The 16,810-nt window shown below is 37.7% G+C and overlaps 1 protein-coding gene across 1 annotated transcript in view; it reads left to right on the top strand.

Moving 5' to 3' along the window:
- alk (ALK receptor tyrosine kinase) overlaps positions 1–16,810 on the top strand; it is a 797,750-nt gene that overhangs the window by 764,824 nt on the left and 16,116 nt on the right. Inside the window, exon 25 of the mRNA XM_049464193.1 lies at positions 1,753–1,845. Within this exon, the coding sequence (XP_049320150.1) occupies positions 1,753–1,845 (93 nt within the window). The remainder of the gene's footprint in view (positions 1–1,752; positions 1,846–16,810) is intronic.

Below are 16,810 nucleotides of genomic sequence, written 5' to 3'. Positions count from 1 at the left end.
ATTCTTAATGACCTTGTACACATCTGCCTACGCTTTAAGGTAGGCTAACTTGTTCCAGCTTGGAATTAAAGCAAAAAAAAAAAAAAAAATCAAGCGATTCTTCAGAACATGGCCTTGTTCTTTCTTCAGATTGTGTCGCCTAGAACTGATCCCATATTCAAATACAAAGTAAAGAATAACTTAATTCAATTTTTGTTATTGTTTCTTCTTGTTAATACAGTATATTAACACTTTTTGTTTTGGTATTCATGTTGTAAGTCACAAAAACAATAATTAAACAATTAAAAAATAAATAAAAAAATGATCTGATCTCGATCTCGCAACCGAGCTATCAAATATAATATTTTTTTAATTGAGCTAAACTGGTGACAGGGCACAGTTTAATCAGATCTGATACAGTACTGCTATGAACAAAAGCTGTCTGCTCCATGCTGTTTACACACTAAGCGAGTGCAGTATGTGCAGCGTTCACTGCTTATATTCACTTTCTTGCTCCAGACTCGCACCAGACAGCTCTGACCAATCAGAGAAGACAAAGCGCATTTTGGTGCATCTAGGTTTATGCCTGTGTGAAACCAAACCAAACCAAACAGAGGGAAAAAATTGTTCCATACAAACAAACTCATCAACTGATCCAGATCATAGAAACTTTCACAACTACAGGTGTAAAAAAAATGCTCTTTTATACTCTGCAAATTAATTCTAATTTAGAAATCCTTGCAACCAAGCTGAGATGTTTATAATAAACTACAAAAAAAGATTTTCGTTATCCAATTTATCATGCATTCTTTACTCCAGCGCCCCACATTTACCATTGTGTGAACATTCAACATTTAAGCTTCAGGATTTCTAGTCACATACACATTACATAGCATCACTTTCCGGCCCCCACATAGATGGTGTAAGGATCCACTTGGTGTACCCCAATGTTCTGGATATTCTCATTTTTAAACATTATTACTGAATCCTGTAAGAAAATCCCCAAACCTTCAGTCTGCCATAATTTCACCTTTCAGGTCATCAGAACATTCTGTTATTTTGTGGCATTCCTGTTTGAGGTGCAGTGATGTTTAAGGGCCCGAAGATCACAAGCATCCAGTAGAGTTTTACAGCCTTGACCCTTACACACCGCGATTGTTCTAGATTCTCTGAATCTTTTGATGATGTTATGCACGGTTGATGATGATAACTTCTTTGCTATTTTACGCTGGGTAACACCATTCTGTTATTGCTGCACTGCACAACAATGGTGGAATTGGTGACCCTCTTAGCATCTTGGCTTTTGAGAGACACTGACACTCTGAGAAGCTCTTTTTATACCCAATCATGTTGTCAATTGACCTAGATAGAACCCTAACACCTAATTAGTGTTAATTTGTCTTCCAGCTGTTTGTAAAATGCTCAATTTCCTTTTTCCAGCCATTTATTGCTACTTGTCCCAACTTTTTTGGGATTTGTTGACACTGTGCAATTTTGATTCAACATATTTTTCCTTTAAAATGTTACATTAACTCAGATTAAACTTTTGATCTGTCATCTATGCTCTATTATGAATGAAATATTGAAATTTGCCATCTCCACATCATTGCATCATTCCGTTTTTATTCACAGTTTGTTTAGTGTCCCAACTTTTTTGGAATCCAGTTTGTACATTTATCATTAGGAAGTGATCAGAAATCACCCGACACAGTGCTGGATATGAATGCTTGTGACACTCAGCTCATCCTAAACCTGATGTATATTCTTTTACAGGGACATTGCAGCAAGAAATTGCCTGCTCACCTGTAAAGGCCCTGGAAGAGTGGCCAAAATCGGAGACTTTGGGATGGCCAGAGACATCTACAGGTAAGCCTGCCAGCAAAGCTTTCTGGGAAATCTCTGTAGTATGTGTTTTAGGCTTTATAATATGGAGAATAAGTTGGAGAATGTTTCCTATGGGTGCGGGCTGAATAAAATGCTCAGTGCTCAGAGAGGTGAAGATAACTGGAATAATCTTTAACTTTCCTTCAGCAATCCTGATCTAATGAATGTTGATATTTCTTAGCCCCCAAAACAAATATGTTCACATCAGATTAACTGTTTTATTGTGATGAGAACCTGGAGCTCCAGTGCTGAACCCACTTAGCTCTATACGTAATAATAAGCAATCTTCCACATCTCATTAACTTCCAAAAATAAATACGAAACACACAAAAACTCCAAACTGCATTTGGAGAGCGGGCACTCAGCAGAGGCTTCCATTCCATTTGAGTTAAAAAATATGACTAATTGAATAAATAATTGAAGAAAAATGTAGATTTCAGTTCTCATACTGGCAGTTATTTACATGAGATTTTAGATAGGGCATGTTAAGTCTTTTATGTTTTTATCTTCCTCTGTTTCTCACTCTCTTCAGTTCACTTAATATTGTAATTGATATATATTTTTTAAATAACAGCACTTTGAGAGTTTAATTTGTTATGTAAACATTGAAGTTGCAAAACATATTTCACAATACATACAGTATGTTACAATTGAGCCAGAAAAACTGCTCATTTGGAATTTTCTGTTGCCGTTGTGTCATTTGGGTTGCAAAATTATTTAAAATGGATTAATGTAGTGATGCTTTATTAACTAGTCAATTAATCTAATTTCTAATTTATCAGGTTTTCTCAATGTTTTTTTTCTTATTGCATGTCTTTTTTATATGAAGGTTTCTTTATCTCAATATGAGAGATTCTCTTTTCCTGTCATTGTTGGCATTGGGGTTCTATCTTGGCATGCCTGCTTGGGGCTTGGACATGGATTTCTGTAAAGCTGCTTTATGGTAACGTCTGCAATGGAAAGAAGCTTGAAACTTAAAAGATTAATACTTGAATGAATGGAGATTAGATGTTAGTACATAAACCCACCCAAATGCTACAAGTAAAAAGAATAAAATGTTGTTAACATGCTGTAATATTCTGAAAGCATTATTCCACCACTGTAAAGCCCAGATTTCTTTTGTTTTTGTGTTTTGTTATACTTACATTTTTTTCAGATTGTCAAACAAACTTTAATATAAGACAAATATAACCTGGGTAAATATAAAAAGCACATTTTAAAAGATGATTTTATACAAACCAATCTAGCCCCCATGAATTAATTGTGATTAATCACACTTTTTGGAAAGCTGAGTTCAATTTCACTACTAACCGCAACCAAACCTGATTACTGCCAGACCTGTAGAATCAAGAAATCACTTAAATAGAAGCAGCTCAATGATCTCAAAAAGCAACACCTTAAGCCTTAATCTATAGAATTTCAAATACAGATGAGAAAACAAAGTCATTGATCATCTGTCAGTCTGGAAAAGGTTACAAAGTCATTTCTAAGGCTTTGAAACTTTCAGCGGACCAGGAGTAACGGGCCGACCAAAATTACTCCAAAAGGGCATGGACAACTCATCCAGAAGATCACAAAAGAACCCATTACATCTGGCATAAAATTAACACATAATTTCAGAAAAAGAACATCATACGGAACGTAAAACTTGGTGGTGGTGGTAGTGTGATGGTCTGGGGCTGCTTTGCTGCTTCAGGGCCTGGACAACTTGCTGTAATAGATGGAATCCAGAGCTCAGTAGCTCATTCACCATAGTAAAAACAAAGTGTGTAGTTAAAATGACGTTTCTGACTCTCTCTCTCTCTCTCTCATAATGCACATAAAAAAGTCTGTCTTATTGTTTTGTTTTGTTTTTTTTACCTAAAACAGCAGGTTTTTCAGTAAAGAACAGAAATCACAATGCACTCTAAAAACAGAGGTACTATATAAGTACTTTTTTGTACTCAAAGGTACACTCTTTATAATTGTACCCTCACAATTACAATATTGGTCTTTACAGGGTCAGATTTGATTCCCGCTGAAGTACAAACTAATTTCTAACAGCAATAAGTACAAATTTGTACCATTTAACCAGCCAAAAGGTACATTCAGTATTCTGCATCACTGCATTGATAATAAATTTTGGATCATCAGGTTTTTAACCCATATTCAGTTAATGATACTGTTTATAATCTTTATAATCCTTACTGGCACAAAAACCATGGGTACAAAAAAGGACTCACTGAAAGGTACTGTTTTGTACCTCAATGTAAGGTACACCACCAGCGACAAGCTTTGTACTCTTTTAAGTACAAATCTGTACTTATTTTTCTTAGTGTGTAGCTGAAGTTGTTCTTGGTAATTGGGACGGCTCTTCATACGGCAACTTTGGATGAAACTCTCAGAACCAGGCAGGAAGTGGCAGTAAAACCTTATTTTTCTTGTTCTTTTGTTCCATTCAGTTTAAAAGTACATATTTCCATCAAACAGGCAGCAGCTGTAATGTAAGAGGAGTAAGGCCTTACGAGCCTGACAGCGTCTTTAACAGCATCAGTAGGTGTCTGACAATGCCTCTCTCTTAGGTGGTGAAAAGAAGGGATTATTAGGCAACAGAAAGCTGGGGGAGAGGAGCCGGAGCTGCGGTGCTTGGCGCTCCCGCGGGAAAGGCTGCCATAAAAGAGCTCTAATTGCTGATGTAGATTTTCGGATGTCCCCGCTGAGCTCCAGGAACTGAGAGGAGTTCAGCACGGCGAGACGGGAGGGACGGGGGGAGTGTTTATTCACGAATTAGTTTTTAAGTTTCAATTCCAAATGTCTTTTGCACTTTAGAGACTCACTGTGACCATTGGCTCTCTGCGAGATTGTCTCTGGGAATTTGGTGTGTGTGTGAGGTATTGCTTTAATATATATGATTAACCCTGAGACTTTCACTAAAACTCTGTGTGTGTTTTGCAGTCGCTTCTTCTGTTTACCCAAAAACCTCTCTCACAAACCAATACACATACAGATTACCCAGCGGTCTCCGGCTTATTTGCTCTCTCGTTCATTCGTTCTCATATAGCCTGGAGGAGTATATACCACACACACACACACTCACACACACACATAAACACACACGTATATGCTCATGTGCATTCAGTCAAATCAACCCCTGACTGAATCTGACTTTAGAGATGAGTCATGGGGAGAGACACTCGCCATGCAATTTTTATTAGGAAGACCTGTACACTTTTTTATGCATGCGATTATATAAGGACATCCAAGTCAGGTCCAAGATTAATATATTTTATATATATACAGTGCCCTCCATAATTATTGGCACCCCTGGTTAAGATGTGTTCTTTAGCTTCTCATAAATTGAGTTTTGTTCAAAATAATATAGGACCACGATGGAAAAAAGAGTAAAATACAACCTTTAACTCAAGTGAATTTATTCAGTAGGAAAAAAATCCCACATTAAGAAATAATTATTTAACATCAAATCATGTGTGCCACAATTATTAGCACCCCTGATGTTAATACTTTGTACAACCCCCTTTTGCCAACAAAACAGCCCCTAATCTTCTCCTGTAATGTTTCACAAGATGGGAGAATACAGAAAGAGGGATCTTTGACCATTCCTCTTTGCACATTCTCTCTAAATCATCCAACGACCTGGGTCCTCTCCTCTGCACTCTCCTCTTCAGCTCACCCCACAGGTTTTCAATGGGGTTGAGGTCTGGGGACTGAGATGGCCATGGGAGGAGCTTGATTCTGTGTGCGGTGAACCATTTCTGTGTAGATTTGGCCACATGTTTAGGGTCATTATCTTGCTGAAAGACCCAGTGACGACCCATCTTCAGCTTTCGGGCAGAAGCCACCAGATTTTGTTTTAAAATGTCCTGGTATTTTAGAGCATTCATGATGCCATGCACCCTAACAAGGTTCCCAGGGCCTTTAGAAGAGAAACAGGCCCACAGCATCACTGATCCCCCGCCGTATTTCACAGTGGGCATGAGGTGCTTTTCTGCATACTCAGCTCTTGTGTTACGCCAGACCCACTAAGAGCATTTGTTGCCAAAAAGCTCTATCTTTGTTTCATCTGACCAAAGCACACGGTCCCAGTTGAAGTCCCAGTACCGCTTAGCAAACTCCAAACGTTTGCGTTTATGATTGTGAGTGAGAAATGGTTTCTTCCGTGCATGCCTCCCAAACAGCTTGTTGGCATGTAGATAGCGCCTGATGGTTGTTTTGGAGACTTTGTGACCCCAAGAAGCTACCATTTGTTGCAATTCTGTAACAGTGAGCTTTGGAGAACTTTTTGTTTCTCTTATCATCCTCCTCACTGTGCGTGGTGGCAAAATAAACTTGCGTCCTCGTCCAGGCTTGTTTACCACTGTTCCAGTTGTTTTAAACTTCTTAATAATTCCTCTGACAGTAGATATGGACAGGTGTAGGCGAGTAGCGATTTTCTTGTAGCCATTGCCTGACTTGTGAAGGTCAACACACATCTGCCTCACTTGAATGGTATGTTCCTTTGTCTTTCCCATGTTAAAGATAAATGGCCTCTGTGTCACGTCATATTTATACCCCAGGGAAACAGGAAGTTGTGAATTACTAATTAAATGTTCCTACATACTCTGATCAACTTCGTAAACTACTGTAGAAGTGACAGAAATACTTTTATTAAATTTATTTCCTAAGAATTGTTAGGGGTGCCAATAATTGTGGAACAGGTGATTTTATGAAGAATAATTATTTCTTAGTCAGGGATTTTATTTCCCCCTTAAAATTTACTTGAGTTAAAGGTTGGACTTTACTTTTTTCCCCATCGTGGTCCTATATTATTTTGAACAAAACTCAATTTATGAGAAGCTAAAGAACACATCTTAACCAGGGGTGCCAATAATTATGGAGGGCACTGTATATATATATATATATACATACATATATATATATATATATATATATATATATATATATATATATATATATATATATATATTGTATATATTTCACAAGACTAGACAACAATATATACCATACTTTTACTGTATACCATACTTTTAATTCTAAAAAATTTGAGGGATTTGAAATCTCCTACAGGACACTTGGAGAAGCTGCCTGTTCTCTCTATTCTACTTAAAAATTCCAGATCAGTAACAGGAATCAACCCAAATTCTGCAGGTTTGAAAATAGATGCAAAAACTAAACAAACATAATAAAAACAAAAGGTCTGGAGCCCATGAAATGTCTGATTTGTATTCAGGAAAATATTGATTTTAAATGAAATTTATGAAACAGCAAATTTTATGATTTTAATTAATATATTTTGACATTAGCAGATTTACTTCCTACTGATAATATTTCCTAATATATGTTCTGTTACAATTACAGTTTTCAGTAAACCATGAATGATTTTTATGTAATGCTTGAAAAGAAAGATTAAGTGATGTAATGTCAGGCAGACAATTGACAAAAATCCTGGCCTGTTACCTGTAACTTTACAGAAATACTCTTTCAGGAACATACTAAAAAATGTGTAACATAATAATGGCTTGTATCACAACATTATTAGAACATTTCTCTTATAACATTCTGCTAGATTAATACTAACAGTAACAAAGAGTCCCAAAACGAAAAAATTAAAACACTTACACAAGTGATGTTGCATCAACATTACCAGATTTTTTTTTACAAATTTAAAAGAGAAACATTTTCAAAAATCAAGGTCACAGCACTGGCAGCTTGCCAAGTCCAGGTATCAAACCAACAACTTTGTCATGTTTGGATTGGTTAGTTTTGGTTTCACCCTGCTGTTTAGTGAGTAAATGCATTAAATAACTTTATGTTGTGTCAATATCTGTCATATCTCTGTACTTGACACTGGTTGGTTTGTAGAATGTTGTCAGTTCTATAAGTTGCCTTTCTAGGTGTGCCCATTCAAGTGACACACAGCAGACTGAGCTTTGCCCTTTCCCCTTTGATTTCATTTTTGTTCCATTGGTAAATTAAAAATGGATTGATCTACAGTTAGAGGGGAGTCAGATTTCGACACTGAACAGCAGTCCTTTTTCTTCTTCTATTGTTTAATGAGAAATAATAGCCTTCCTCAACCTCCTATAGTTTATATGAAAATCACCATTGTTCAGTTGATGGTTGGACCAATTTTTATTTTTTTTTCATCTTGGGTTTGGACCATGCTTTTTGGAACCTTTCACACCTGCTGTTTTGTTTCACACCATACTGAGAAGTCCAAAGATCTGGATAAAATATAGGTATAGGTAGGTGTAAAACCAATCTTAGTAGAATACAGTGTTTCCAATACTGTCCAAGGCAGGCTAAATCCTGAATCATGTTGCTTCAGCATCAGCAGCCGGAGCCCGAGAGAGCACAGCCTGACTTACTAAAGTTACTGCTTCATTACTGTACATGGTGGCGCTAAACATATGAACAGGGTAATAAACCTGTAGTGAAGAATATTGGTTGTTAAATCTATAGTTCCTGGTATTTGCTTATTTAGGAGTATTTTATCCTCTTCAGTAACACAGATGCTGTGCAGTATAGTTGAGAATGATCTATATTGTATGTATATATATATATATATATATATAGAGTATCACAGTATCATAGATAGATAGATAGATAGATAGATAGATAGATAGATAGATAGATAGATAGATAGATAGATAGATAGATAGATAGATAGATAGATAGATAGATAGATAGATAGATTCACGCTCCTACCCAAACCCCTTCCCCTAAAATTCCTCCAAAAAGTTCACATCCCAGAATAATAAATACATCAATAATTAGTAATATAATACAGGAAATTGACAAATCCTGCACCTAACAGCTGGGGTTATGCATAGGGCTCAGCCAGGATCTACTACTCACTCAACTAACAACAATAGCAAAACCACCACAATCTGATACTGGCTCGACAAGAATCCAGAAGCACAGCCTAACACTATGTTCATGGTCCATTGCCTCAACTGCCAAGTAACAGACCTACCAAAAAATAACCTATGAACACATAGAATCCCTCCTTAATCTAAGCTCACTTCCTTTAACTATGGCAACAACACACTTACCTAAGCACAATCACACACAATAAATCACATTATAAGTTGCGTGAGCAGAACACAGCAACCACTACCATCTGATACTGGCTCGACAAGAATCCAGAAGCATAGCGAACTATGTTCATGGTCCGTGCCTCAACTGCCAAGTACTCAGACGTCTACAAAAACTCATGAGACAAATTATTACAAGAGCAGGACCACACCAATCCCCTTCATCCAAACTTTAACACAAACTTCAGTGCAAGCTCTTCTCGGGGGTCATCAGGCAGGCACCTTCCTTCGTCAGTGTTTCGCTGAATTAGGCCCACGACACCTCCAGAAGGCTCAACAGTGAAGTCTGGCGTCCCAGACCCACCCCCCTCCAAGCCTGCTGTAGAAGCACAAACTCACTCCCTTCCCCACACAGCCTCAGCCCTTCTGAACCACAACCACTGACTAGATCTTTCAGCTACATCTAACAACTCCAACACAAACTTCAGTGCAAGCTCTTCTCAGGGGTCATCAGGTAGGCACCTTCCTTCGTCAGTGTTTCGCTGAATTAGGCCCACGACACCTCCAGAAGGCTCAACAGTGAAGTCTGGCGTCCCAGACCCACCCCCCTCCAAGCTTGCTGTAGAAGCACAAACTCACTCCCTTCCCCACACAGCCTCAGCCCTTCTGAACCACAACCACTGACTAGATCTTTCAGCTACATCTGACAACTCCTTCACTACAGTCCTTAGCACACGACCTCTAATTCCGAATTCAGACAGCAGTCTTGTGGCAGACTTCGCAACAAAGCCTCTAGTACCTACCTCTACCGGTCTAATATACGCTTGCCACCCACGCTCTCTCACCTCAGCCACCAAGTCTGTATACTTCAGCCTTTTCCTTTCATAAGCTCCATCTACCTCGTCTTCAAACGGAACAGTCAGCTCTATAAAATACACTATCCGCTTACTTTCAGAGTACAACACTACATCCGGCCTCAAGGTTGTAACCAGAATGCACTGTGGGATCTGCAGTTTACTACCTACATCCACTAATAACTTCCAATCTCGTGCATTGGCCCACTTACCAGCAGTTTTCAAGCACTGTGCTGTTTCTCCACTATGCTGCCCCTCACGCACAAACGTTATTACCCTACTGCAACCTACCACGGGCATGTTATTAACTTCTAACCGTTTCTTATCAAGTGCACCTGCAAGAGATCTAAGTACCTGATTATGCCTCCATGTGTAGCGCCCCTGGGATAGACTCACCTTACATGCCGACAAAATGTGCTTCAGCGTGCCACTTCCTGCACATAGCTTACAACTTGGATCCTCACCCACCCACTGAGCAAGGTTTTGTGGCGTTGGCAGAACATCATATGTAGCTCCCAAAAGAAACTTTATACGGCCTGTATCCAATCCCCATAACTCTCGCCAGGTGATTCTCCGCTTCTCTACACTTTCCCATCTCATCCACTGCCCCTGTTTACTCTGCCCTGCTGCTTTTGCCCTCCTTGCTTCCTCCTCCTGCTCACGAATAAACCCTGTAACCATACGCCTTTTCTCAGGTGATGTGGCCTTGCCGAATGCTTTCCAAGAATCACCTAAACCTAATCCTGCCCTCCCATTTTGCACCTGCCCCACAACATCCCTGTGCTCCAGTGCCCTCCTTGCGGCTTGAGTAGCTTCTCGAGCATTCCACTTCCTCCCAGACCTAGTCACTGGTGCTGTTGCTTTAACCAGCCCGTCTTTTGACCCTAACAACTGCATTTCACGTCCTACCTTAGCACATTTGAACTCCTCAACCAAGCTCGTCAACGGCAGTTCCAGCATCCCTCTCCCACACCACGCCACACTACTAAGGCAACGCGGCACCCCCAACCATGTCCTTATAGCCTTGCTCATAACCCTTTCTAACCTCTCAACTTCAGAAATCGGAATATCATAAACTGTAAGTGGCCACCTTAGACGAGGCAACAAACCAAACTGCAGACACCACAATTTTAATTTACCTGGCAGAAAAGACTTATCAATTCTATTAATGGCCTCCACCATTTCTGTCCTCAACCCTTCCACCTGCTCTTTATCATTCAGTGCTGCAGTATACCACCTACCTAAACTCTTAACTGGCTTTTCCAATATAGATGATATGACTTCTCCCTCCATCATAAACCTTTCTTGTATCAATTTCCCTTTAACGATTGATACACTCCTAGACTTGCTCGGTTTAACTTTCATCCTAGCCAGCCTAAGATTATCATTTAACTTCCCTAGCAGTCGCCGGGTACATGGCACCGTGGTCGTTAATGTTGTCATATCGTCCATAAACGCCCTAACTGGTGGGAGCCGGGTGCCATCATGCAGCCTCTCCCCGCCTACGACCCACTTAGAAGCCCTAATAATCACCTCCATTGCCATCGTAAACGCTAGCGGTGAAATTGTACAACCTGCCATTATACCTATTTCCAGTCGTTGCCAAGATGTGACACACTCCCCTACACTAAAGCAAAACTGTATGTCTTCAAAATAGGCTTTAACTAACCTTGAAATCTCTTCTGGAACCCTAAAAAAATTGAATGCCTTCCACAACAATGCATGCGGTACCGAACCAAATAAAACAACATAATGCAGTTAAACTGTCTAAACACCAAAGGCTACAAATAATCATCATCCCATCCCAGCACTGCCACCGTGCACCATGCAGTTCTTTAATACAATTTTGTTCAAAATATCATGTGGATATTTTATGAACCACATCACTGATTAAACCAAAAGTGGATCATTAAACACCAGTAATGTACTAATTACTGTTTTGCTTTTGGAAAAGAAGGGCAATTAGGAAAACATTCTCAGAATAATATCCAAAATAAGTTCATAAATAAAAATGCTAAAGAATATTCCTAAAAAAAAAAACACGCAAAATTTAAATAATACAAACAGTACATAATGAATTGTTAAATTATTAATAAAATATTTTAAAAGAGCATTATGAATGCAAAATATAAGATGTAGTAATTAATATATTTCAAATATATTAGAAATACAAAAAATATATATATAATAAATACATAAATGTGGTATGTGCAAGATAATTCACAACAAATGTTACATATTATTTGTACATATTTAGTATAGGAAATAAACAGGAACTGGGTCTAAAATATGCAGAAATAAATGTATTTAAGGTTTTTGTTTGTTTGGTTTTGAGCATTTATTGACTTATAGACACTGTTCAGCTACCTAAAATTGTAAAAGTCGTGATTAGTACCAATTGCTAATACAGAGTTCTTTGGAATAATGACGTTCCATCCATTTTTTTGAATGGGATGAGTTGTACAAGAGATAAACACCACCGCCTCTGATGCAGCATTGCCGAGTAGCATCACAGCGCTCTCGAAAGAAAAGCACAGCGACTTGGTTCCAATATATCAGCTCACCGATGCAGCCTTGTGCTGATCAACATCACCCTAGGAGTGATGAGGGGAAAAAGTGGTATCTACCCACCCAGAGAGAGCAAGGTCAATCGTGCTCTCTCAGGGCTCTGGCAGCTAAAGGCAAGCTGCATGTCCGGGATTCGAACTAGCGATCTCCTGATCATAGTGGCAGGGTTTTACAGTATTCTTAAGCTTTAAAGTTTAATAATATTTAATAATGTGTTAACTAGTGTCAGTTAATAATTCGTTAAGGCATTACTTAGCACTTTAACAATGTTTATTACAGTTGTAACTACTGTTAATTGTACAATGTTACCACATAATCTACAATTCTTTTTTTAATGCCCTGGATTTCAGGAGAAACAGTGAATAAACAGGCATTCCAATATATATATATATATATATGTATATATATATATATATATATATATATATACATATATATATATATATATATTTTTTTTGTCTATATTGTATAGTTTCATGTAAAAAAAAAACATAAAATAAGCATTGAGATTTGCCACATCATAACAACACAAGCAAATAAAAAACAACTACAGAACCTAAAAAAAAAATAATAATAATTTATTTAGTCTAGAATTATTATTATTCATGGTTTCATTCATGTAATCCAACCAAAGCAAGTTATTTTGGTTGAAATAGCACAGACTAATCTTTAATGGTTTCTGTTTCTGTGTAGTTCTAGAATATATTCAAAATGTAGCTCAATAGTATTTTATTTTATTAGTTTTTTTAGATACTTTCTGTCCGTATCATGCTGCCCTACTACGACAGTGGTACAGTAGTAGAAACGAAAATAGCCTTCAAAGATATGGTAGACGATAGCCGAGAGCTTTTCACAGGCTTTATATGATCCCGTCTGCTGCTCGGGACTTCAAAAGGCCGTAGCGTTTGTCTCGCACTTTCTCCCGTGTGCTGGATTACATATATATGTAAAGTCGGTGTAGCGTGATCTCTCTCTCTCTCTGCGAGTCGGCTCTGGCTGGCGGTATATCTCAAAGGGCCACACACTGACTCTTGCATCACGAGGACATGATAAGGCTGGCAGTGGGCAGATTTTTGTCGGGAGTGCAAATGTCTTTGTTTGGGAGACACAAGGCAATATGTCTGCCTCTCTCCAGCTCTCTGTTTCCTTTCTCTGATAAACACCCGGCTTAACAACTTTCCATCCCCCCAGCTTATTCCTGTAGAAAGCTGAGGGACATGCTGGCAATCAGGCCCTTTCTCTGTATCTGTCTCTCTGTCGGATTCCCATCGCCGGCTCTCTCTCTCTCTCTCTCTCTCTCTCTCTCTTCTTCAGGTGAGCTGTGATAAGTTAGCTGCAGCAGATCTGATATAAGTGGGAGTGGAGCTCTGATAAGATTCCATCTGAAAGAGGGAAGGTGTGTGAGCTCCTCCACACTGAACAGTGAGGGAGGTTGAGGGACAAAAAAAAAATAATAATGTGCTCTGATAAGATCCAAAAAAGGGATCAGGGGATGTTTTAGACACTTTCATGCTAAATTACTCATTGTCTGCACTTCCTCTGCTAGAATTATGAGGATGATCAGGATATGGATTGATTTATAATCCAGTTTAAACAGTCGTTCTTCATCCTGAAGGTGTTTGAACGACCATAAATCCAATATATCGCCTGGATTTCAGTCAGTCTGGATTTGGAATGGGCATTTGGAACGAATTGGAATGAGGTTTTGATATGTGATTGTGCTGTGGAGTATTATATTCACAATGTCAGAATGTCAATCTCCATTGAATTGAATGAATGCAATATGGTCTAAATAAAAAAAAAAGAATATTGTACAGGACTAATCCGATTTTTTTTTTCTAGATTGTACATTAATACTGAAGTCATCCAGACTATGAAGGAACACATAAGGAACTGTGTAGTGACTTAAAAGTGTTAAACAAACCCAAATACTCTGTAAAGAAGCATTTAGAAGCTCTTAATTATGTAGTTTCTGAGGCTGGTAACTCTAAAGAACTTTCCTGGGGTGATCCTGATGAGAGCCAGTTTCATCATTATATAGTTTTTGATAGTCTTTGCGACTGAACTTGAGGAAGTTCAAAGTGCTTAAACTTTTTTGGATTGACTAATCTTCATTTCTTACTTATAATCTTTACTTAGTTGATAAGTTCTTGCCATATTATGATGTTTTAAGGATGTTGTAAGGATCAGGTCTGGACAAGTTGCTGCAAATAATGGAACCATGAATTTTGCTCTCTACCAGAAAATCCCAAAGAATAATGTCCGACAATCAGTTTGTGACTTTAATCTCAGACGTACTTGGGTTCTGCAGCAGGACAATGATTTGAAGCACACCAACAGATCTAAAGAGCGTTAGATCACCTCGGAATGACAAGAAATATATATAGTTTTTGTTTTATTTGGAGTGGTCTAGTCAACGTCTGATTGAGAAGCTGTGTCATGTTGGTTCATGCTCAAAACCTTCCAATCTATGACAAATCTGCAAAGAATCGTTGCCAGTTATTGGAAACACTTGATTGCAGTTGTTGCTGCTGAGGGTGGCACAACCAATTGTATAAGTTTAGAAGAAAAACACTTTTTCACACAGTTTAAATATATTCACTGACTTAAAAAATGAAATCGTCATTTAAAAACTGCTTTTATATTTACTCAGGTTATCTTTGTCTGATATTAAAATGTGTTTGTTTGAAAAAGTCTGAAAAAACAAAAACAAAATCAAATACTTTTTTTTACAGTTATTGTAGTTATATATTGTAGTTATACATAGTTTTACATATATTGTAGTTACTTGCATGTAATTAATCATGTATATAATGTATTTTATAAGGAACTTTATGCTGTTTTTATTTAGTTATCGTCTCGTTTTCTTCTTGGAAAAAAGGTTTGTTGATGAAAACTAGGATGAAAATTATTCGTCAACGAAATTAACACTGATAGATCATCTTCCTAACTGGTCCCTACCTTTCACAAAAAAACAGTTCTGATTGGACATCCTCCCTGCCAAACATTTTTGTCTTGTTTATATTCATTGACGAAAACGTCAGTTAACTTTGTTTTTGTTTTCTTTATGATGGTTTTATTTAGTTATCGTCTCGTTTTGTCTTAAAAAAGGTTCGTTGGCGAAAACTACGAAGAAAATTATTCGTCAACGAAGTTAACACTGATGGATGTTCAGAAAAATGCATTCAGACAAATGTATCATCATTAACAGGGAAAAGATGGCATCTGATTGATAAAGATATTGATAGCGTGGTAGTGGTAGTATTGGTTTTGTTCACAGGCTCTTTCAATGATGCATTCCATTTTAAAATGACCAACAATACCTGTGAAATTCTCTGCAAAATGTAATATCATTTCTGCTGTTAATGTTAATACATCGTATTGCCCAGCTTGGCTCTAATAAGACAATATTGGTTACTATTAGGGGTGTGCCTGACCCATACATAGCATCAGTATAGGTCTGATACTGGTCAAAATCACCGGATAAGATATTTAAAGACAAAATATTGTATATAATCCAATATGATCCATTAGTCTACACTAATACAAAAGCCCTAGAAATCCTAGAAGCCAATCAGTTTTTTTTTTTTTTTTTTTTTTTTTGCATGATGTTATCTATGTAGATAGCTTTGTTAAGAAAAGTGCGTTCTGACAAGTGTATTAAACATAAATAACAGGGAAAAGATGGCATCTGATCGATATTGATAGTGGTAATATTGGTAGTGGTACCAAATCAGTAATTCGATGAGGAATGCCGTATAAAATGACCAACAATACCTGTGAAATACCCTGAAAAAAATGTAATATAATTTTTTTCAAAATCACTGATTAAGATATTTAAAGACAAAATATTGTATATAATCCAGTATGATCCATTAGCCTACATTAATAATACAAAAACCCTAGAAACCCTAGAAATCAATCCTACAAGTGTTCAAGCTTCTATGACAGTATTCTAGACTTCATAGGTACTGTTGTGTGTTTAACAGGTTGAACATAATGTTATTTATGTAGATAGCTGTGTTAAGAAAAATGCATTCTGACAAATGTATTAAACATAAATAACAGGGGAAAGAGAGAATCTGATTAATAATAATAATAATAATAATAGTGATAATATTGGTAGTGGTATCAAATCTGTGTTTTTTTTTTTTTCACAGGCTTTTTAAAAGATGCATTCCTTTTTAAAATGACCAACAATACCTGTGAAATACCCTGGAAAAAAATGTTATATAATTTCTGCCGTTAACGTTAAGACATCGTATGGCCCAGCCCGGCTGTAATAGGATAATATTGCGTGGCTAAAGGCGATTTATGCAGGTTGCCTTTAATATACAGACCCTGTACCGCTTATGCAGGGCAGGGAGGATACAGACAGGTGCGGTGTGTTGTACATTCTGATGGGCTGATAAGCCACTATATATGAGCCCGCGGGCTGAAGAGGCAATCTCCCTCACGCACACACAGGCTTTTATTTCATGGGGTGGCTGG

Source organism: Astyanax mexicanus, chromosome 14 (genome assembly GCF_023375975.1).
Source record: "Astyanax mexicanus isolate ESR-SI-001 chromosome 14, AstMex3_surface, whole genome shotgun sequence".
NCBI classification, from domain to species: Eukaryota; Metazoa; Chordata; class Actinopteri; order Characiformes; family Acestrorhamphidae; genus Astyanax; species Astyanax mexicanus.
This window is presented reverse-complemented; position numbering and strand designations above follow the sequence as displayed.